Here is a 23,802-nt window from a genome sequence, read left to right as displayed (position 1 = left end):
CTAGAAGGAGTCGCAGCAGAAGGCTAACAATTAGTAATTTTCAGCAGTCGGCAAAGCGGCACTCACGGGACAAATGAGTCTCACGCAGCGATCCAAGCACCACCAGGGACAGAAAAGAGGCAGCAGCTCCTCGGTCTCCTATTTATCGGGAAATAAAATACATTGCAGGGGAAGTGGAGTGTCCAAAGACGCCGTTTCTCAGCAAAACAGGCAATTGGAAAATGAAGATTTGGAATATAAAGTACATCCGTACAGCCCTATAGCTGGTTGGGATATAGCAAGAGGGCTAACGGTGAGCAAGACAAGCACAGGACAAATATTGGCATGGGAAGGCAACTCCCCATCCAAATCAGTGCAACATCCCCTGTATTTCCGTCTTTGGCTGAAAAAACACTGAGGTTGTGGTCTGAGGGATGGGAAACCATCCCAATGAAGCAAAACCATCCCATTGAAGAGCAACGGAGAAGGAAGAGAAAAAGAAAAAAACTGCTTGACAGTTACACGTCTTTCTTATGACCCTCTCTGATGACCCCAATGAATCTAGAAGGTAAGAAAAGAAACAAAACAAATAAATAAATAAATAAAATCAAAGCCTCCAAAGAGAGTCTTTTCCTTACACAAACACATAAACCCGACCAGGAAGAGCAGAGGGAAAAAAGAAAAAAAAAAAAAACCAACCTTTTCAGCATCTTAGACAACGTGGACTCCCAGGACCCTGCCAAATTCATCTTCCCTAGCAGCCTCCAACAACACCTTGATAACTTTCTCTCCCCTGGTTGCAGCTGTTCTGGAAATCTTTGCAGAAGAAAGCTCTTTCCTTTAGAGAAAACACTACAGAAAACACGATAGAGACAGACTTTCTTCTGTCTGTCAATTTTAAATGCCCTTAAAGATCTTGTGAACTTCACTGTAGGCAGGGCTTGAATTTAAATGCCAAGTGCAAACGCTGTCTGGAATGTACATCTCAGGCAAACAAAGGAGAAAATACTTTTGGCAAGGGTGTCCAGAGCTGTCTGGTTAAATAAGCACCTCAGGACAAGAATTAATAAGATGGAATAAGAAGATAAGTCTCCACTTTTCAGATGGACCAGCAATGAAAGTGCTCTTGCAGAGGTCAAAAAGTGGAGAGCTAATACTGAAGCAGCTAAAAACTGACCGAGTGAGATGTCAAGGAGGAAATGAGAAGTATTTTTAGACGCATAAATAACCTGCCAGGTTCGACGCTTCTTCTTCTTGCTGTTTAATAGTTTATATAACTGGAACATCATAAAAGGAGCTGGTGAGAGCTCAGCCCCAGCCTGCTCCTCGGGTTGGCAATTAGGGCATCCTCACAGCAGGACAGAGCCGTGTCTTTGCATCCTTTCCAGCAGGAGAAGGCAGCTGAACCTCAGCTTGAAGCATCCAAAGCGAGCACTCTACTGAGATATTTGGGAAAAATATCTTCCTCCAGATGTTTGGGGTTTTTTTTGCCTTTTTATGGTTTATGACTTCTGCGTTGACTCTTCCACTCGGAGCCCAACTGAATGTTGAAGGGAAATGAAACGTTGACCATTGCTTGTCCCAACTCTTGCTGAGCCCCGCGTCCTTCTGCATCGGCAAAGCGGGCTGAAAAACCGGGTATTTATGGAAGGAGTGACGTGCACGGGAGGAAAAGATGCTTTCCACACCTACCCAACCTCCTTCAGCCCCGCGGACGTGGAAGGGCAGGGAAGGGAGCGAGCACCTGGAGCCCTCCTCGCGCAACACCGGGGACGCGATCCTGCACGATACGGCAATCTGGGGAATCTATTTGCCTACAGTACCACCTACTGTCACACAGTCGGTGTGCTGATTAAAAAAAAAACAACGAGGTAAGCTCGCTCACACCTGCGTGACAATGGCTTGCCTCTCCACCTCCTTCCTCCTCGGTGAGTGCCAGATCCCAGCCGAAATCGTTCGTGTAGCTCCGCCAGCTCATTTCCAAGTGGCACCTTTATTTCCTTTATTATCCGGGGCGTTTCTAAAGCTCTTTTTGTTTTTGAAAAAAAAAAAATAGTCAAATAACTCAAAGTAAGGAAGCAAAGCTTATCTGTAGGCTAGCTGAGGTTTATTTTCCCCGCCAATTTTGCTAAATACCAAAGGCACCTGAAGCCAAAACAAGGAGCGGCAGAGAGCTATTTAATTAAAGCGATTTCTGCCTAGATGAGGCTCGCACAATGACTCCACTAAATAAGGTTCTGGGTGTTAGCGAGCAGAAAAATGAGATGGCTAATAACTATGCGGGGAGGCACGCTCGGTTGTGGTAAGGCTCGTGGAAGGATGACGGTTTGTGGATAGAGGACAAAATATAAGTGAATGTGGATAAAAAAGAGAGATAAGGAAGGTAGAGTTCAAAATGCAAGGCCAAGGAAGAAGTAAAGATGTGTGCCAAGGCACGAGGAGAGACAATTGAGCCGCAGGGACGTGACAGGAATGAGCAGCAGGGAGATTTGTAGAGGGTTTTTCTCCTGGTTCCAGATCAGCAGTGTGAAAGATTAGTCTGTTTGTCTCCTAAGACGTTAAGGAAATCCTTCAGCCAGCTTCCCTTGAAAAGAAGATTCACGGCGAGAGCACCAAGCAGCAGCGGGAGCTGGGCGCTGGATGGAGGTCAGGGATTAAAGCAGCTGGGGGATGGAGGGGATGCTCCCAACAGGGACTTGCTCCTTTCTTGGCTAATGGTTGGAATTATTCATTTCTAAAAGATAAATTATCAACTCACAGCTGGTAGCTACCTTCAGTATGATCCAAGTCTTGTCTTTATCTACCTTGCTATACACTAGGTTGCTACAGGGACTCCAGTAGAGATGTTCACTGCTCCTGTTGGCAAACGTAGTTCTGGGATCTTCAAGCAGTTGGAGGAGAGGCAATCCATCAAGGTGTCCTGGCCCCGAGGATGGATGGACAGACAGACACACACACACCCCGGACCCGTGGCCCCAGGCTCAGCCACCGCTCCCTTGGCCAAGGTAGGGTACCCGTAGCTCACCCAAGGTTTTGTCTGAAAGCAAGAGCGCTTTGATTAAAACAAGACCGAATTCTGCTGGTGACAAGCACCAGCAACTGAGAACTTGACTCATATCACAGATCTAATCTAAAGGAAAAGCCCAAAGCACACTTCAAGAGCACGGTCGCACTCCGCCGGCAATTTCAGAGCTGAACGCCAGACAGAGCTGAGACCGAAATGAGATTCATTCCTTAATTTTTAATGTAAGAAAATCAATGTGCTTCGGCCAATGAAAATAAAAGCCTTGAAAAGAGTTCAACAAGCAGCACTCGTTTTAATAAAGGTACCTATAAACAACATCAGAAAGTGCAGAATGAAGCGAACCAAAACAACAGAACTGACGCAACGGCGGCGCATAGAGGAGTTATATAAAAAGGTGTGAACTTTTGTACTCCCATCCTCAAGGCTGCGACCAAGTCACTGCTCCCCAGGGACTGCACTCGGGACTACAGAAGCTGCCAACATGATTATAAAACCAAACCTTACATCGATCTCCGGTTGGTCTCCGTCCTTCTGGCACCGAAGGTCCCCGGAGCCTGCGTAAAACCAGGGCACGCTCAGGGGCTTGGTGGGCACGAGAGGTGCAGGAGCGAACTGGCACTCGTAAACCAGCCGGTGGATATTTGTAACGCTCACGGTCCTTCGTGTACTCCGTCTGCTTTATTGATCTTCAAACAGATCAATCTATAAACGACGTATGTATACAAATACAATACACCGGCGCTTCTTAAGGGGATCTGAGTGCAAACTTAAAACAAACCACGGATCCCGAGAAGATGCCCGAGCACCCCAAAGCTGCCGTCGGGAGAGAATCGCTGCGGCACGAGGGGCCCGTGGACGAGAGCGTTTGATTGCATAAACAGGGATTCTAAATAAAGCCCAAATCCCCTCATTCAGCCAGGTTTAATTGATCGGTGCTCTTCGGAGAGGGCTCGGAAAAATGAAAGAGGTCCTTATCTAAATCCGTCCTTTTAACAGCCCTAATTTTGGAGGATTTTTGCTTGACTCTTGAGAAATTTCAATATTTGATCCTGAACTAAAGGTAGGGAATTAACGTGCAACCTGAATTGTTTCATGCAAAAGCGATACGAAGCGTGTGCAGGACAGCAAAGCCACAACTGGAGGAGGCTGCAGAGAGGCTGCCTTCCCTCGTTTCACATCACAGTGCTAATGGTACATATTTATTTATTCATTTGCATCTGCATAACATGTCTATATCTCCTCCCACTCTCAATAGTACCGTAGAGCAACAGGCTTTTTTTCCTCCTTGGAAGTCCAAGCTGAGAATAGGAGCTGCCTAAAAACGGCAAAGAAAAAAATGGAAAGTGAATAAACTGACCTCATGGTAGGATTAACAGCTAATTCATCCAGATTTTGGTGCTTATCGGGTTATATTCTTCTATTTTATAAAGAACACCACGGCTTCACATCCATGTTTTCATGCTGATTTCGGTTTGTGTTAACAGATGGACTCGGCAGTAGCTTTGTTGTCTTCTTTGTTTCTCTCTCTTCCTGGGCTTTATCTCCGTACTTTGAAAGCAAACCGCAGCATATTAATATTTCTGGATCTCTCTCCGTGCATATTCATGACCTTCAAGCTATGCCTCGTGTTTTGTCCTCTGTATTTACCGAGCTGGGCGTTCGAGCTTCCCATTAACATGACAATGTTGAAAAATATTTGTGCTCATTACGGAACCACACAAGTGATTATCTCGTTTGGATACCCCTCAGTCTTATTCAATACTTACTACAGTTTTAATCCTATTTTTTCCAAGCAGATTGAAATTTGGCTGTTGTGTTCCCATACCTCCATCCTTCGGGGTAATGCTCGTCCGTCCCTGTGACCATGAGTGCAGCTCCGCGCTACTGGGAGGCAGAGGCAGAAATGTTTGAAGTTTTGGTCTCTTCCAGCTCAACTTTCCATTTCAAAGCACGACATGCTGTGCATTGTTCTGTCTCTCCAAATCACCGCCGGGCTATCACTTTGCATATCTTTTTCCCTCCTGGAGATCCCGAGACATCATCACAGGTAATGGATGCGGTCCAAAGCAAAGAACGGGGGAGCTCCGAAATTACCCAGCCACCAGACATCCCAATTGGAAATATTCAGATGTTGTATGCCTTTTTTTTTTTTTTTTACAGCAGATGAGATGACATTTGGAAAAAAAAACGTAAAGACAGCCACGAGTCCAGATGGCTAGGAACCAACCGCGAGGATGAAAAACCCGACAGATCTGCAGGGAAAGAAAGGCAGGGGAGAAGGAAAGGCAAAGACAGCACCGAGCAAAGGGAGCCTGTCGTGTTCAGCAAGTCAAGCACCATAAATCCAAGAACATCACCTTAAAGCACACACATTTACTCTCGTATTTGTAAGCAGATGATGGAAGTAGCAGAAATACCAACCTCATACAAACTCCATAGCAAGCCAACTGGTAGCCTCGTCTCACTGTGAGGGCGAGGTGGCGTTACGGGGAAACATAAACCAAGGAAATGTCAAGAGCAATTAGCTGCTGCATTCCTCAGGCGAGACAAAACGGGTGAATTTTACAGGGCTCCCATAATTAGGGTTAATAAAAATGAATATACAATTCCCCGGGGGGCTGTAGGTGACGCGAGTTTCTCTAGCCTCAACCCTCCGACGCCCTCCCAGGTTGCACAGTGCTCACTGGGATAACACACGCTGGGTGCACGTTGGGATAACACACTTCCATTTAATGACCTTAAAACAACCCTAGAAAGGTAAGAGAAACTGTTGGGCAAGCAGTGAGTCCACCAAGAAGGAGCCAATATAGACAATCAAGAAAGAATCAACGTCTCATATTGGATTTCAAGGAGAAAATGCAAAGAAAGAAAGGAGGAGAAAAAGAAGGTGGTGCCAAGGCTTCTCGATCCTGGCTTCCTTCCCCTGCCCTAGGCAGCACAATCCCTCCCCTCCCCATGCTCTGGGAAATGTCTGTTAACCCAGGATATCCTTCCAATTTTCATTTCTTACACTCCTATCATTTTTAGAAAGCAGTCAGATCTCTGATTTTGATACGGGCTTAGGTGAGAAACCTCCTGCAGCTGAGTCTGCTGCTTGGGAAGCCTCGTATGCAAGCGCAGCGGGACCACGGCGGTACAAGATGCTCCACGCGGGAACGTCCACCCCACAGCCCATGGAAGAGCTGGCCATGAAGCAGGGGCATGGCCACCCAGAACCGTGCTCAGCAGTGCTTTGGCAAAGTCCTCTTAATGAATGAATTAAAACAGAAAGAGAGGCAAACCAACCTCGTTCTTGGCAAACCCTGGTCCTCCTCCTCATGGTGGGCTCCTCGCGCGGCACTGCATGGGTCAGCACCTGCCCCACGTAGCTGGGACGCGCCGTGCCGAGACCCACGGGGTGCCCCCAGCCTGCATCTGAGCCGCGGGGGGCACGGGTCTGCTCGCCTGCACTTGCCTCTTATCAACTCCTTTCTTCTTTTCCTTTTTCGTCTTTTTGTTTGATGGTGTATAAAAAAAAAAAGAAAAACGAACGGTGATATCAAACAGAACAGACCTTTCAAAAGGGTTTGATGACAGCAGCCTGCTGAGTCCTTTTTAAACGCAATTATTTTATGTGGGACTAAATCAGAGATAAAAGTCAGCTCTGCCAATAGAGCTTAAATCCCTTCTGTGCAGAACAAGCCCTGGAATTACTCCTGCTTGGGATGAACTCGTTGGCCGGCAGCACTGGTGGCGAGCCCTGCAACCATGTGCCCCGCAGAGCCCAGCCCGCCGAAACCCAAAAACCAAACCCAAAACTTGGTGGCTTCACCCCACCAAGGACACGGCGGAGCCAAGGGGTGAGGAGAGGAGCGTCACCAGGACCCCACAGCCATAAAACACATTCAGATTCAGGGCTTAAATTTCTCCCTACTTGCTTTTGCGGCTTTGCTTGCGAAGGCAGCATAAATGGGGCACTTCTGAGAGCGCCCGTTACGTCCGAGTGCTCAGGCAGCTGAGGATGTACCAGCACTTCTTAATTTACTCTTCAGCTGCAGCTGAAATCCTCTTCTGTCAGGCAGGTTTTCAGTGTAAAACCCCATTTGTACCGATTTCTGGGCACCTTGCCACCAACGCTAGATTATTCCTGCACGCGCGCACACGTAATCAGGACCTGCAATCACATATTTAATCAGGAACGGATTAGGTAACCTTTACAAAGTTCAAGAGGCAGACTGAAATAAAGAACCACCACACCTAAAAATAAAAAAAAAAATTAAAAAAAAGGCGTTATAAAGGGTTTAACAGGCTCAGCATTAGGGATGCAAACTCGGGACTCCTCCCGGGCTGCCCGCGGGGTGGCAGGGGCTACGTCCCATCTCCCAGTATTTAGCTCCATGTCTCAGATGTAACCCCCCCCCAAAGACATGGATCTGCTGTTGACAGTGAAATAACTGAAAAGCAACAGTATTTTTCTGCCTCATCAAGATGTAAAGTTCACAAGAGTCGGTTCATTTTGTAATAAAAAATAGACCTGGTATTCTGCAGCAGTTTTCCAGCTTTGTGGGCTTTCCAGGGACCGGCTCTGATTAATTCCAGAGAGTCCTTGCCGTTGAGTGAACGATTATTATTCACACGGTACAGGGAAGTAAGTCATCAAGGCCAGGCTTTTCAATCTCTGGTGTCAAAAAGTTGGATAAACTGAGGAGTGCAGAGGTCTGGCAGCTCCTCTTTAAAAAGCCAGTCGCTTTTCACGCCGCCGAATGAGGACCCACGGTGCCCATCACAGCCCGTGATTTCGGGACACTGTGATATGAGCAAGCCAAGCTAGGAGCCCTGACCATCTGGGTTAGCCCAAGTAACAGTCTGGACCGATCCTTAAATTCCCGGGGGAGAACTAATCCAAACGTTGTCACAAGCTCCCAGCAAGATTAGGAGACTCTGCTCATTTCTGGGCTGCAGCCACTCATTCCTACCTGTCCAGGAGGAGCAGGACCGACTGCCAACACTGTTCTACCAGCAAAAAAGACCGGAATGTAATGCTACTTGCGTCTGCTACCCACCTTCCTCAGGTTTTTTCCAGCCTTCAGACACGTTTGGCATATCGTTGGGGTATCCGTAGCAGTTATTTGCAAGAACAGACCTATAATTTTTAAGGCAGTCTCATTAACAAGAAGTTGGAAGAGAGACAAGTCAAAACAGAGATGATAAAAAAACCAACAGCTAATTCACAATCTTTTATCACTGTACACTGCTGCCTTTGAGGAGCGCCATGCCATGGAGATGCACCGATAAAAGAAAACACCCAGGAAAAATCAGAGCGATCGGTTTGGGCTTAAAATGCATGATCCAGCAAAGGAACTGGCAGCAAGATCTGCCCACGATACGATGTTGAAGGCAATCCGGCTGACCCGACATGCCCTGAACAGGCACGAAGCAAGAATACAAAAAGACACCTCAATATACACATACATATATATTATTTTTAAGGATTATGTTCAACCTGGATGGGAAATTTATCACTGAGGTGTAAGCCGAGGCCAATATTTATTCCAGCTGTAGTTTAAAGGAGTAAGTTTATATCCAAAACGGTTCAGCAGGGAGACATGGAGAGCACGGCGTCTACATCTCCTTGCCCTTTGCTCCTGAAACCCACAGGTTTCAGCTCGGCAAGATAGGAAATGAGAAGAATATAAAGAGGGACAGGACATTTATGCGACTGAAGAGGAATTTCAGAACTGCAGTCACGAAATTGAAGAGCAGATACTGAGAGCCTCACGTTCTCACTGGCTTCTCACTGGCGGCCACGGGAAGAGAGATTGCCGCTCTTCCAGACTGGTTTCATCCCTATTCTTGTGCCAAATGCCAATAAAATAATAAATAAATAGATAGATAGATAGATAAAATCCATCTCCATTCTCTTCCATTTGATTTTCTGAGCGTTCATTGACAGACAGCACAAGGCATCGAGTGCAAATGCGGTCCCTGCATCCATTTTCACAGGTAGGACGACAAAACCGTAATATTTTTCTAACACACTCCAAGTGTTTTTTGCCTATTGACCGTCTTATCGAGTGATGGCAAGAGAAACAACTTTACTCACCCAAGTGAGAGCTCACCTGGATTTTCCTCCCCTCCTGTTTGGTCTGAAGTACCGGGACTAGAATAAAGTCACCTCCACAGATTTGGTTTCATTTGGTTTCTTTGAACTGGTTTCGTTGCAATTCATCGCACCTCGGAAATTCTTCCTTTTAACTAAAAGCTTTCCGTAACCCTTTGCTTTAAATGATAAAAGCTGAGGAAAATGCCTAGTTTTAGCTCGCAAAATACGGGATAAATCATCGCGTGGGTCAATGCTTGCTAATTGCCCATGACTAAGTCCCAATGTAATGTGTACCGACAGAGGGGTTTCTAAATACTAATGCCTTCTCCCTCGCTGCCATAAAACACACATTTAAAAGGCCTTCTTTTCGGAGAGCAGGTGCTGAGGCTAAGCGCTGACAAAAAGGCACTTCTGGGGTGTGAAACGCATTATTGAATTAGCAGTGAATGCATTAGTTAGGTCCCGGCTATGTTTTAAGACGTCCCCAGCCGTGCAAGTGCCTCCTCGCCCCTTCGGCCCGTCTTCGGGGTGAAAACCTTATAGGCCACCCGCCGGCCGCAATCGGGGCACGCCTTTGGGTAGAAAGGTACGTGAAGAAGGATGAAGGTCATGGGATGTTGGGAGGTTCGAAGGAAGCAGGAAAAATGATGGGGACACTGGATGCCCGGAGAAGGGAAAAGAGTGGGGCTGCTCCCAGCGGGACGGGGTCGGGGCCTCAGCGCCCTCGCTGCAGCTCCTCGGGGAGATAGGATCCATGCCAGGCAGGTTTATTCTCTCCTCGAGGTAGTAAACAAGCCTTTCATAAAGCCCAGAGCCCCCGAAAGGTTATTTACAAAAATGAAAACCCAACTTTTAAGGCTGCTAAGTGAAAGCAACGCCCTTATCTATCACATCACCTAGGAGCCCCGTGCAGTTAAAGCCAGGGAAATGAATAGTTAATGACCCCATAAATCTTACACTGCCACATAAACATAAACACATTTTTTCTTGTCATGTGCGAGGGAATAAATGTTTTATCACACCTTAACTCTGCCACATTGAATTATTTCCCCGTCCCTATTACTATTTTAAGGCAAGTACGCGGTTCCTCTGAAGAGGCTCTGAGTTACCCGGTTATTTATTTGTGAACGGACGGTTCATCTTCGGTGAAGTGCTCCTGCAGAGACTTCGGGATGTAAAATACAAGACTAAAGAGGAATTTGTCTGACAGAAGGGACTGGAAGTTGTAAAAGGGGGTGAGCGAGTCCCTCCTGGCCATTTCGGGGTGAGCCAGGGGAGAAGAGCCCGGGGCCACGGACAACCTGGGTGCAAGGAAAGAGGTCTGGGACCTCGCTGCTGTAAAACCCCATGGTGCAGACCAGCAAGGAATACCCACAGATGGGTGTTACAGTGAAAATGGGGGAAAAACACACCTGTGGATTTCTTAGGATGAACTCAAGTGGCTGGTTCGTGGGGTCTCCATCAGCAGTCGACCATGCTACTTTCATGGTCAACAACTACTTCAGCTGTTGACCATGCAAGAAGCAAGGATGAGTATGAGCTACCAGCAGCCAAAAGTGGGCTTCGGGATCCTATTTCCCTGACGGTGTAAAAGGGAAAGCTGGGGGAAATAACAGCTGTGAGATGTCGGCTCCAGGTCTGCCTGGAAAGAGCTCGCTCCCGTATCGGGGGAGCGCAGAGCTCCCAACTCACCTCCGCCTTCGGGGCACGTGACGTGCGGCTTCCCGAGGCTGCAGAGAGAAAATTTCCCCGGCTTTGTGAAAGACTTTGAGATCTGAGTGAAGACTATTATTGAAGTGCAAAATATAATTACAGTGAAGATCAGCATGCAGAATGGTGCTGGGGAAAGGGGTGTGACATTACTCGACAATTAGGCAGAAACACAGGAGAAATGGATTGTAAATAAAAAAGGAAAGGGGAAAAAAAAAAAAGAAAGAAAAGGATAAATTCAAGTTTAATACAAAAAATCCTTTTAGAGAATGCTCGGTATTGTTGTTAAACCAGCAAAGTGGAGTTGACGTTAGCCACTAATTCAGGGCAATATCTGGATCCTTTGCTCAATGTCTTTATCTGCAAAATACAGGCTAGTAACTGTTCTGAATTTCTGATAGGCACGAGTAGCAATAGGACAGCTGGGTTTGATTTACTGTCACATACACTTTGAAAATTCCCCTAAAGTACTTTCAGTTCTTTGTGTAAAAGAGCTGCCGCCGAGATACGAAGTATTATTATTATTATGATTATTGCGCAGAGTGTTTCAAAGCCGGTACAATAAAACTTAGGGCTAGCAAACCACTTCCCAGAAAACCAAGCACGAACATCAGTAGTGCACGGCTTGTCCAAGGACTCCCTGGGGCCTCTCACAGCCCCCAGGATCTCCAGCTCTCCAAACCCACCCGTTTCTCCCTTTTCTGGAAGCTATGGCGAGGCGTCCAAGGACCCCAGGGCATCATGCAGGGCTCCAAGCCACTCAATGAGGTCCAACCCAGATAGCTCCTGTAATGCGAGGTTCCCTGACCGCGCCGCCCTATCGATTAGGCCGTCTGAAAACGCTGCCTCATTTATTAGGGTTTGATTTGAGCAGCTGGAGCGTGCCCGAAAGGTCACTCATTTTTCTCCGTTCCTAGCAAACAACGCCCCGGTTCCATTACTACCATTTCCAAATCGATGCTGCACTCCTCGCCCCTCCCGAGCCTCCGGAGCGCCGCTAGGATCGATGCTGCCTGCTCTGCAGAAGTTAAAAAGTCCACGTATTAAACATCAGCAGCTTCATGCACGTGCACCTGGCAGGGATATTTTCTGAAGAGCTGGGAATTTTCTGTGAAAGAAGCTAAAATGGGGCTGACGCTCCCCATCCGTGGCTATTTTTCTAAATTTATTCTACAGCAAACTGCAGAGGAGTTCACCTCCTCTGGGGGGCGAAGACACCTGGCCAAGGAAGCAGCACCAAAGTCCACCCGGTGCAGTGGCAGCTGCGGAGGTGGGAAGCTGAGGCACTGAACCTGCAAGGTCTTAGGGACGAGATTCCCATATGGACAGCCCATCCCGGGACCTAAGCAATACAGAATCACAGAGCATCCCGAGTCAGAAGGGACCCGCAAGGATCATCCAAGCCCAACTCCTGGCTCCACAAAGCACCACCCAAAAACCAGACCATGTGTCTGACAGCGTTGTCCATCCTGAACAACCTCTACCACGCTGCAAAAACCTCACCTCTGTCTGTCTTCTGCTTTGCTTTGATTTCAAGTTCCATCACTTGGATTATCTTCTCCTCCGGTCGTTTGTTTCCCTCTAGGTTTGCTTTTCCTTCTGCTTTCTGATACAGCACCTATTGTTATAAATCATTAAAGTTTGACTACGCTGTTAATATCAGTATTCACGCAGAGCTGACACTTTAATAGCATCCCCGTGCCGAGATGCGGCGCGCAGATTTCCTAATGGTTTGTGTTGCCTTTGTTAACACGACTGCTCCTCATTTAACTACAAACCCGGAGACGTTTGCCGGTGCGGAGCTCCTGTCACGAGGCGGAGCAGTATCAATATTTCAGCAGGCTGAATTACACGCCCGAAGTTGAGCGAAATTAGCTGATACCTCCCCAAACTCCGCCATCCATCACGACAAGACACGCGTATACGGGCACTTCTGTTCCTGCCACCTCACCGAATCCTTCCCCAAAAGCCATTTTTGTCGTGGTGACACCGAGATGCTTCACACCGGTGGGGTTACTGGATGTGGCTCCTACCTACCTAAAGGATCACCGCCTCCTCCCCTGCTTTCCTCCAGCCCCTTGCGACGCGGCCTGCACTTTGCCCTCGTTTTGCCCACATTTAAGGCTCTTTTTATACTAACAGTGCCGCTGGGAGGGAAAAAAAGCTCCTTAATACCTTGGCAAAGCTATGATGCTACCTGAATCTTCCAGCAACCCCGCTAATTTGCTAATTTGCAGACACCAGGCTCGATGTGTGGCACCGGGTCCCAGCCCTCCACGCACGAGGTCCCGCGTCCATGCAAGGCAGGGTAACCTCACCCAGTGATCTGGGACGTTACTTTAAAGGCTGCCATTATCTGGGTCCGTTTTAAATGATGGAAAAATGATTTAAAGTCACAGTCTTACTTCAGGAAATGGTTCTACACCCCATTTATCTCATCGCGTGGGAAACTCTCAGCATCAGCCCCAAATCGCCCGCATCCGAGCTCTTACTCGCAGCATTCCCTGCCTTTCTTTTCTCTCCTCGTTGCTTATTTTTTTTACAGACACCTTGCCTTCTTGACAAGCTGGGAAGCAACCCAGAGCTCCACTGGCTTTGGAAGTTCCTAGCCGCAGCCTGACGGGGCTCTCAAAGGCTGCCGGTGCCAGTTTTCCATCCGCTCCGCTGCACGTTCGTGCAAGCAGGTGGCTTTGCAAAAGAGCTCGCCGTGTCCTGTCCTGCCCTCCGGGGAAAACCTGGGGAGAAAAGGAGCTGGGGGATGTCAATCACGCTTCCAACATCTGTCCCCATCCCGGGTGCTCTTTACAAGCCGATCCAAAGTAATAACGGCAGAAAGCACAAGGTATGTGAGCTGATTTTGAATGTGTCTTTCTCCTTTTTTTTCCCTTGCTTAGTGTTTATCGCCTCCCGAATTCAGCTCTTAAAAAAAAAAAAAAATTGCATTCATCTTACCCAGAACAAAGAAATGTATTCTCTTCATAACACTTTGTTCTCAGCAGAAAATCAACTTTATCTTGATTGTCAGGCAGAAATAAAGCTCGGAGACTAAGAGCCGAAAAGGAGAAGGTTTTGTGCTTAGCAGCAGCAGCAGCTGGAATTTGTTCTAAAAAAGAAAGCAATATTCAGGTTTGGCTTACAGAATCTGAGCACAATATGACACGGCCAGCGAGGAAAGGAAACCTGCCCCCCACACCTGGCCTAGAAAATGGAAAAGCTCAGCGTCATCTCCACTTGTGGCTACTTTTATTGTGAATTTAGACTAATTCTCCTCCAAATCTTAAGGCACTTCAATTAGCGCCCAGTTTCCAGGTGCCTGGCAAAGGAGGTTTATCACCGGCTCTCCGTTTCAGGCTGAGCACACAAAGCCAGTTCTGGGGGGAAAAAGGGGTTGAGGAAAAGCCTGTGATTCCTCCTGTGTGCCAGAGAGAGCTTCAGAGGCATAAAAAGAGAGAAACTCGCGGACGTGCTGGGCAGAGGAATCAAACCGTGCCTCCTTTACTTCCACAAACAAGCTGGCTGAAGCAAGGAGAAGCAGAATAAACAGTACGAATACATCGCCGGTAACCTGCAGCAGGCGATACGTGAACATGACGGAGTACAACCCATTTATCACGCTCTTTAGGCAGCGGCGACCATGTACGTTTCCATTTCCCCCGTTTAATTACGCACAGCGGCTCCGTTCCCCTACACCGACGCACCCAACGCAGCCATTCATCACTTCCCTGGTTTACGTCTTACTCCGTCTCGCTCCTCTCCTGTCTTTACCTCCTTGGGTGCTGGTGGGAGCGCCATTTCCCCCAGCATTTTCCTTCCCTTCTTCTTCTCCAACTCCTCCTCCCCTGTCTCTCTTGGACTCCGGCTTCCGCGAGGGCTCGGTCTCATGGAGAGGCCGAACGTCTCCGGCGCTCCCAAACTGCAGGAATTAAAGGATTTGCTGCCTCCTCCCAAGCAAGCACTCAACGACACGACTCGAAGCCGGGGAGATCCCTCCGCACTGCCTTCAAAATAAAAATGATCCATCGGGGAAAGTGCCCGTTCAGTCATGCCATCGATTGCACGTTTCTGCCCCAAATTCCTGCCCAATTAAACCACAAACCCAAGCATCCCGCTGCAACACACCAGCCAAGGGGAAAAAATTATTTGAGAGGTTCTGAAATATCCCTTTGGTGCTTACCCCGAAGGAATCCGGGAGGAGATGCTCGGCGGTTTGCAGCGATCTGTAAATATTCTGTTTTCATTTGCAATTTTTACGGGCATAAAACTTTCAGTATTTAAATCGGAGCTGAGAAGCAGAGGGCATAAATATTGCATCAGGTACGGTCTCTATTTAATACGGCTTAAGGAGAGGTGAAGGTCCGAGTGAGGTCCCCAAGGGTTGGAACAGAAATATGAGAATTCGAAACACGTGAGTACCTCTTACACCAACACGGACACTTTAGCTGTGAAAACAGCCAAATTCAAGTCCCCCATCCCTTGCCTTCCTCACTGCCACATCTTGGATGAAAAACACCTTGGGTTTATGGAAATATTGCGAACGTTCTTCCAGCCTCTGGTTTTCCTCTGACCTTTCTGCAGGAGCTGACCGGATTGCACATTCACGCACAAAAATCAACCTCTGGTGCCTCCATCCCTCCCTTTATCTATCTGCAGATACCTACAAGCATACAACTCCCTGTGCGTGTCCGCGCTGGATATACATCGATTTACCTGCAGCAAAATATTTCTGAATCAAGCACGAAGTTACCAACGAGGCATTTTTAACCAAGCTGCTCACAAACACGGTCCTGAGCACCTCCATCGCAAACGGGCTGGCAATTTTGCTCAGGACTAAACCAAAATATACGGGGAAAACCAAGTGTTTCTGCCTTTCAGTCCCATTTTTAGGTACCGGGACGTGCGGTGGCCTGATCCTTCCAGCCACATCGAAGAACTGGATGTGACTTCAACCCCGAGGGCCCCTAAACCCCACCGTGTCCTTAAATCCTTCAGCGTCTCCTAAGTCATCTGGCAAGGGCATAACCTTGCCAGAGACAGCAGCAAATACGAGAAAAGTGCCCAGGAATGTTTCCGTGTCCTTATTTATCATGCGTTTGATTTACTGAGATATTTTACTTCTCTGTTCCGGCTTCAAGGACAATCCTTTTTAAAAACAGTAACAAAAAGAAAAAAGAAAAAAGAAAAAAAACACACAGAACTGTTCCAGTAGACCAATGGACAACGTTCAAAAGCCTCCTTAATCTTTCCAAGAACATACAAAGCTCCTACAGATAAGTCCTGGGGACTCATCCTTCCCTTCTTACAACAGCCCCTGGAACGACCCAAAGCTATCCCGAAATCCACGCGGCCAACGGGAGATTGGCATCCCTCTAGCTCGGGCACGAGAAGCTGGGAATTCCCCTCCCAAAAAGCCGATCCTTTCCCGTTCCTGGAAGCAAACCCAAAGCGATTTCTCCTTGAAAAGTGATCGGGTCTGCGTTACCACCCGGACAGGCTCATCTGCCCACCCTTGAGAAACGCCCGTACAGCTGATGCTATATTTTATATATATACATGAAGATCTATTTATCTATATAAAGATCTAAAATATACAGATTATATATAGATTATATGGAATCTATATATTATAGATCTTTATATACCCCTGTCCGGACAATATGACAGCGCTGTCAGCCCGGCCCGGCCTCTCGCCGCCTCAACCAGCGCAAGGCACTGTTCATTAATTCACGATACACCATCCCCGCTCTCCTACGGGACCGGTCGTTCCTGGAAGTCACGCTCCGAACTTGGTGTTATTTACTCGGTTATTGAGACATCAGGCTTTTACGGGAGCATCCATCAAGCGTCTTGAGCTCACAGCACAGCCCTGAGCTCGTCTGCCACGTGCGGGGGGTTGAAGATGCAGAAAAGGACTCAAAGAGCAGCACGTTTTGGCTTTAATTCATTAATTTTCAGTTCCAAATTTGCATAAAACCTTTTCTATTCTTTTGCAGTTACCAGAAATCGGAACAACTGACACCTACAAACAGCTCCGAGCGCTTCTTTTCGCCTGGGTGCTAACCAGGAGAGCACCCAACTGGTTGAGACGTGAGGTTTCAAGCACTTGAAAACCCACAAATCTCAAGAATCCGAGTTACCGTGTAGAAAAGAAACACACAGATTTGGAAATCCAGCGCCACACGGAGCGCACAAACGTGCGTGTGCACCTCTGTGTGTTCGTGGGGTGGCAGGGAGAAAGGATCTGCCACTGAGATCCAACAGTAGAGCTGCAAAAGTAAATCCTTTTGGTTACCCGAACGCAAACACAAACATTACAGCGGCAAAGGCGTTTTTGCTCCGAAAGGAAAGGAAAATCAACCCATCCCACCCGGGCAGGGGAGAGCCAAGCCGCTCCCCCTTTCCTTCTCCATCCGAGTGCTTTGGGCCTTGAAGAAAATGATGGGTGGATGCCAGAAGACGGGGTTTTACAGTAAATGCTCAACATGTTTAATATTCAGTCCTTGCCGTTATCTTTTTTCCTGGGGAAAAAAAGTATTTGGGGGAGTTTTGCTCACAGCAGGCATTTGCCCAGAGCTTTCCTCTCCTTTGGCTTCTCAAGACGACAAAATGAAAGAAGAGAAGCCCACGGCTGCGGCAGGTGATGTCACGTACCTTTACTCTGATATTGACTGCTCATTTGCAGGACTTCACCTGAAAATAATGAGCGACCCAGAAATAGAAGCGTAGCCGATCCATTACGCCGTCCTCCTCATTACTCAGAGCCAAACCTGGTAGAAATGCAGCCTGCCACGCCAGCTTCTCCGGCGTAAGATCCACGGGCCAATACCACGGTTTAGTGCACGGGGAGTAAGTTCCCCTTACAAGGTTTTTGCCTCTAGAAGTCAAAGTTTGCCTCATCCTCATTTCATCCCACAGCAATTTTCCAGTCATTCATTAACGACACATTAATGGTATGGAAAGCGCGTGATTTACCTCTGGTTGGAAGTGAAAATAGAAGAGCCCAGGGTGCCAAAAGTTGGCAGGAAGGCACACCGCCGACTTATCCCTTTAAAGTCAGTCCCTGGGTGTTGTTAATTATTCCAGCTTACAGCAGAAGATGTCACATTTCGACTTTAAAAGTTGTTTTTACTGAAACCACGCACTCACCGTGAATATATAATGTTTTAATAAAGCACCCACCCTTCAACGAAAATGTGTGTACGCTTCCGTTGATTAGACTTAGCTGACAAACGCGTATTTCCGCAGGAGAGCAAAACCAACATTCAGTGTTCATAAATCAAAAAAAAAAGCGCAAAAAAAAAAAACCCACTCAGTAACAAAAGCGGTAACAAAACCCTGCCCCATCACGCTACGCGGTTTCAAGATTCCCGTCTCCTCTTTAAAGGAAGACAGAGGACACCACTTTCCAGGCCTGATTTACACTGTAGATCAAAAGGATGTGAAATTCTCTCCTTCTACACGCGGAGATCACCACCTCTGTGCCTTTCACTGCACGCTCTTATTTCAGCTTACCAAATCAATGCATGTACGCCGGTGTTTGCAGCGGCAAAATATTGCTAGGGTGTGTTTAATCTGGCCCTGGATTTCTGATTCGCATGAGTCCAAAGAGTATTATGATTACCTTACCCCTACCAATAATAAACCAACCTTCAGTTTAATACCTGAGAAGAGGAATAGGTATTTCGGTACACTTTTGGGGCAGAAAACAAGCATTTTCTGCGTGACCACGAACTGCTTGAACAGCGACGTGGAGCCGCAGCGTTCAGCCCCCAGCTAAAAGTTTATCTGTTCGCTACGCCAAGGTTTTTGGTTTTTTTTTACATTATTTTTTAAATCTGCTTAAGCTCAAAGTCACCCAGCCGCCCACTTATTTCACCGGGTCATGGAAACAACTGGTCTCCTGACGTGCTGACGAAGAGGAGGAAATCCTACCCACGCCTGTACGTGTGCTACGTACGTGCGTGCCTGGGCCAGCTGCTACCAGCTGGGAGAGGCAGGGTGGCAGCTACAGCACGCTCAAAAGCTGCTTTTCCTCTTCCTTTCGCTGATAAAGTGAGAGAATCCGTGTGTCTGCGTTTTAATCACCACTCGCAGCCTTTGCTACGGTGCGTGCCTACCACAGGAGACTGGCAGCACGTTGTCTGGGAGGGACGTGCCCTGCTGCAGCGAGTACGGCTCCGCTTAGGTTTACGTTTAACGTGAGGAAAAGACAAATAATCTTACGACAGAGCACTTAAGATCTTCATTTTTCGACAAAACCTCGTTACCTGGTCGACTCGCTGCCTGAAACGAGGAGGCCGTCACCCTCGAAGCACGCAGGTCACGGCCGGAGGAACGGTTCGAGGGAAGTGCCTTTCGTGCTTTGCCAGCATCCAGGAGAGGACGTTTCAGCTCCTCTTCCAGGAGACGACAAAGTTTCGAGAGGCTCTTCCCTCACCCTCTGATCATAAGCGCTTCCTTGCCTCTGTTTCCACTTAGAGATCCTCGCTGGAGGCATCCGAGGCTGGAAGGCAAGCTCTGAGAAAAGCTCCTCGCTGTCTGCGCTGCCCCTAATTACGGCAGCTCAGTCCTCTCGTACGCCCGCGCTCGGCGCTCGAGGTAAATGCCACGAAGGTCACTTTGTTAATTCAACGCCAGGGCCCGCGTTAGGAACCGTTGGCAGAAGGCTGAAAAAGTCAGCGTCTGTTTTAATGCTGCTGTGGTAAGGTTTTCTTAACGCCGCCCGGTCCCAGAAATGAATTTCCATGAGGTAGGAACAAAGCAGGCGCCCCGCGAAGGTCGGCGTTGCCCCGAGACGGACATCGAGGCAGGTCAGACGATCTCCTACCCGAAGGTGACGGTTATAGGAACGTACCAGACTGCAGCTTAGGCTACAAACGTGTAGGAACGGGAAGTTAAAAGGGATCACTTCCCACCGGCCAGGAGCTGGGCGCTGCAGCAGGCTGGGGGCTCTCCTTGGAGGTCTCCAGCAGCCGCCTGGACGTGGGGCTGGGCGCAAGGACCCGCAGGTCCCTTCGCACCTCGGCCACCCCGTGCTTCTGCGAACCCCAAAACACTTCCCAGGTTCTTTATTAAGGCCATCATGAACGCCAGAAACCCCAGCTAGAGGAGACATGGGGATGTCGATGTGCCTGAACATCACACACAGTGCTAGGACGAACAGCAGAGCTTGGTCTGCAGGGAACTGGGGGAAACGGTCTACGGAAATTTGGCAATTAGGGGAAAACCCCCTTCTGACCCCAAATCTGGCCATTGTTTTAACTGTGGGCGTCTGAGCAAAGACAGCAGCAAGGCACCTGCAGGAACTGACGCTAGCAGGACCGCAGCAAACCCCTTCCTCCACCTCTCCTCCAGCCCGGCTCCTCTGAGATCGTTTAAGGCGTTTTCTTCCCTCGAGATCGCATGCGCATTTGTTATTTAAGGATCGACATCAGATGTCGAATCTACGCTGATTCTATGAATTACCTTTTTTAAATCCAACGTGCTGCCAAGCTAACCCTAATCTCACTGGAGCTTACAAGCGTTGGGATGAGCAGCGTTTTATGACAGCCACACGTTACAGCTGTGCCGCTCCCTTTTACGCCAGGAACCTCGAAGCCTTTTCCCATCCCTCGCGGCGCGTCTGCGGTCGCTGCGGCGAGCACGTCCCCATCCTCGGGTTCCTCCTCGGAGAAGTGGCAGCAGGACGCTCAGGAGGCTGGGCCAATATCATTTTGGAACCAGTAGGAGTAGAAATATAATAGATAATGAGAGGAAAACTATACCTACAAGGGGTCCTTAGCATCAGGACCTCGATCACGGGACCCTCAGCCCCACAGCTCAGCCGAGGAGAAGCCCTCGCAATGAAACCTCGGCGCCAGTTTCACCTACCTAAGAAAAAAGGGGGAGTGACGCCCACCTCCCGGAGCGTCTGGCAGCGTTTTTTCGTGTTTATCCATCATGCTTACCTTGCGTAAAGGTTTGCTTCCTTCTGACACGACCCATTTACCTACCGCACGGGGAACAAGAGCGTTTGGAGGCCAAGCCTGGAGCCCGGCAAAGGGTGCCGCACGGAAACTCCTGGTGACATCCCTAGGAGACGTCAGGAGCAATGAGAGCAAGGGTTATCGCTGTCAGGCGTCCGACAGAGTCACGCACGGAGACAGGTCTCATTTACTCAGACACTGCAAATGACCGGACACTCTACCGCCACTCCACGTTTAAGGGCCACTTGAATCGTACTCGGGGAGTTTTGCCCACCTGCAGTCTGAGGGATGCGTTACTAAACACGCGACCCAACCACGCCATTGTTTTCCAAGCGGCATTTCACAGGAAAAGCCACCAAGGGTATTATTTCCAAAAACGAACGGTGTCACAGAGGTTGTGCTGTCACAGACCAGCAGCGTGCCCGTTTCGGCAGGCAACCTCCCCGCGGTTTAGGATTAGGAAATCTGCTCGCCTCGAGCTTGGCGGAGTCGTGGCACTGCCCCGTCTGCGACTGGTGGCTGAGCACGAGGCGCCGCTCGCAACCTCGAGCGGCCGCCGTCCTTGCGGCGATCCCTCCCGTTGATTGCAATCGGGTCCCGCTAATGACGTAATTCAATTAGGCACAAATCAAGAGCTAACTGATACTTTTCATAACGCAACTCCGGCTCCTGACAAATTCCCTACCCAGATGGAAGAGCCTGATAGAGTTCCTGGTAGCGGAATATCCCCCTCCGGAGAGATGTTAACAACCCTTTGAATATCAGCGCACCTGCCCGAGCAAAGCTCTTCGGTTGCAGGGGATCGGTGGCTGCGCGAGCACATCAGGAATGCAAACGATCACCAACAAATTGCGTTGGGGGGGGGATTTTGTTGATACAAACGCATTCCCCACGGAAGCCAGCGAGGAGTTACTCCGGTCGGGAATCCAGCCTGATGTAGGGGAGCAACCTTTTTCTCTCTTTCTCTAATTGTTTGAATCGTGAAAATTTGATGGATTAAAAAAAAAAAAATACAACCTGATTTATCCTCCATTACCGCGGGCTTAGAGAACAGTGTGGGCAGTACGGAAAGGCAGCTGTTTACCCGGTCTCCTCCCGAATCTTTCCGCCAGATGACCTTTATTTCGGATTAATGGAAACAAAGAGCGAATCATGTTTGCGTGATGGGGAGCTCACGGGGCCACCGCCGCGCGTAACTGCCTCCACCCGAACCGAACACGTTTCTCCAAACGCGCACCTGCTGTCGCAAGGCACCCGGTTGGTTTCATTTCCACGACCCGAGCGTCCCCTTACTTCTACTGTCAAAATCAGTTAGCGTCAGAAACGTAGGAACACAGAAAAAAAAACAAGAATTACATGTGCCAGCATCCTCAGTCCTACAATATTTTACAACCCCGTGCGCGAATACCTTTACCTAAGTGTCCTCACACGGGCCGTTTGCCAAATATCCTACCGCACACGTGGAACGCACGAAAATACAAAGGTCCGGAGGTCCCCGTCAATAAATCCATAAAAATCCCGATGTCCTCTTGAAAAGCAAAGTCCACATCTAAGACCCTTAACTGCTTTCATATACATGACGAACTCCTTCAATTATTCCCCTAAACCTTTTTCAGTCTTCTGAGCAGAAAACTGTGTAAGAAGCTTCCTTCCAAAGGAGGATAATATATACAATTTCCTACAAACGTATAAATAACTTGTAGGAAAATCACGATAAGCGGTCTCACCAACAGCAAGCCCAGCAGCATCTGCAGTACAACGAAGGAGAGATGAGCTAGGAAGAGTGGTTTTCACGTTGGGTAAGAGAAACTTTTACCCTAAGCCCTCCAAAAAAGCTGTACCAGTTTAAAAACGGGACAAACCCGGACAAGGACTTGGGAAATCGGAGGCGAGAACGGAGCTAGCAGAGCTGAAGGAAAAAAGCAAAATAAGCAAAGAAATGGAGAAACGCAGCCCATGCAGGTCAGATACGGCACAAGATTCGAAGTCTCCGCAGAATGGCAGGGCGCGCGCCAGGCTGGGAAACCGCTGCTATGTACGTATGCTAAAAACCCGAACCAGGAGATTGGCATTCACTGCAGAGCTCTTCTGGTGACTGAGGAGCTGACCTGAGCTCTTCTGCTCTCCAGAACCTCTCGGAGGAGTCACAAGCCCGCAATTCAGAGAGCTCTCCAGCCTCGCCCCGGGGCGCAGCCTCGAGGTCCGTGCGTCTTTATTCAACGCGTTACCTACTTCGGTCCCCCTCGGCTCTTCTTGTAGGACCCCAGAAGGGAATGGCAGCGAAGACGTTTCAACGAGGCAAACCTCCCGGCCGCTCAGGATGCTGCATCCCAGGACGGGCAGGAGTTGACCTCGGAGCTCTGGGCACGGCAAAGTCGGGCGGCGCTCCCCTTCGGCTGGGAGAGGAGGCGCTTTGGGGTGAAGCCGATCGGTCAAAGAGCGCCATAAAAGCCAAGAAAGCCATAAAAACACCAGTAGTGGCTCTGTTTCGAACTCTACGCGCTGAGAAGATGCTCGGTTTGCAGCCAGGGAAGTAATTCCCACAAAGATACTCTCCCTTCAGCTCCTCTCTTTGACAACCGACACTTTGCTGCAACTCCGGGCCGCGATTTCGAACAGTTTTCGACGTCTTTTGAACACCTCGGAGCATTTCTAAGAAGCCAGAAGTTGCACTTCACTCGCAGTCGGCGCTTTCCAGGCTTCCCTTACAGGAGAAGACCCCCGGGAGCGGATCTCGAATGCCTGAGGCTCCCCACCCCTACAAAAAAAGGGATTCCCGAGCACCTTGCACCTTGCGGCAGAGCCCACGCTTGCTTTTCATCCTCACAAGCGGCAACAAAGCGTCGGAGTTTCCCGAAGGGAAGGTGGAGGATGGGGCAGGCGATGGGCACGTGAAGGCAATTCATCTCACGAAGCGAGGCCGGGGCCGGCGTGGTTATTTTGGATATAAATAAATAAAAAAAACAAAGTCAACGTTTCACCCAAGGGCTAATTTTACCGGAGCGGGGACAAAAGAACCTACCTGTTGGCTCCTTCGGAGCTTC

At 48.7% G+C, this 23,802-nt stretch overlaps 1 protein-coding gene across 3 annotated transcripts in view; it reads right to left on the bottom strand.

Annotated features, from left to right (window-relative positions):
* Positions 1-23,802, bottom strand: part of LOC310888631 (netrin receptor DCC) — a 414,661-nt gene that overhangs the window by 376,053 nt on the left and 14,806 nt on the right. The window contains exon 3 of one of the 3 annotated variants that reach the window (XM_083815528.1): positions 12,300-12,414. The exons of the other annotated variants lie outside the window; for them this stretch is intronic. Within the exon in view, the coding sequence (XP_083671654.1) occupies positions 12,300-12,339 (40 nt within the window). The 5' untranslated portion in view covers positions 12,340-12,414. The remainder of the gene's footprint in view (positions 1-12,299; positions 12,415-23,802) is intronic. 3 annotated transcript variants of the gene reach the window in all.

This window comes from Anser anser, assembly GCF_964211835.1.
Source record: "Anser anser genome assembly, chromosome: W".
NCBI classification, from domain to species: Eukaryota; Metazoa; Chordata; class Aves; order Anseriformes; family Anatidae; genus Anser; species Anser anser.
Note: the sequence above shows the minus strand (reverse complement) of the source record. Positions and strands in the feature narration are given on the sequence as shown.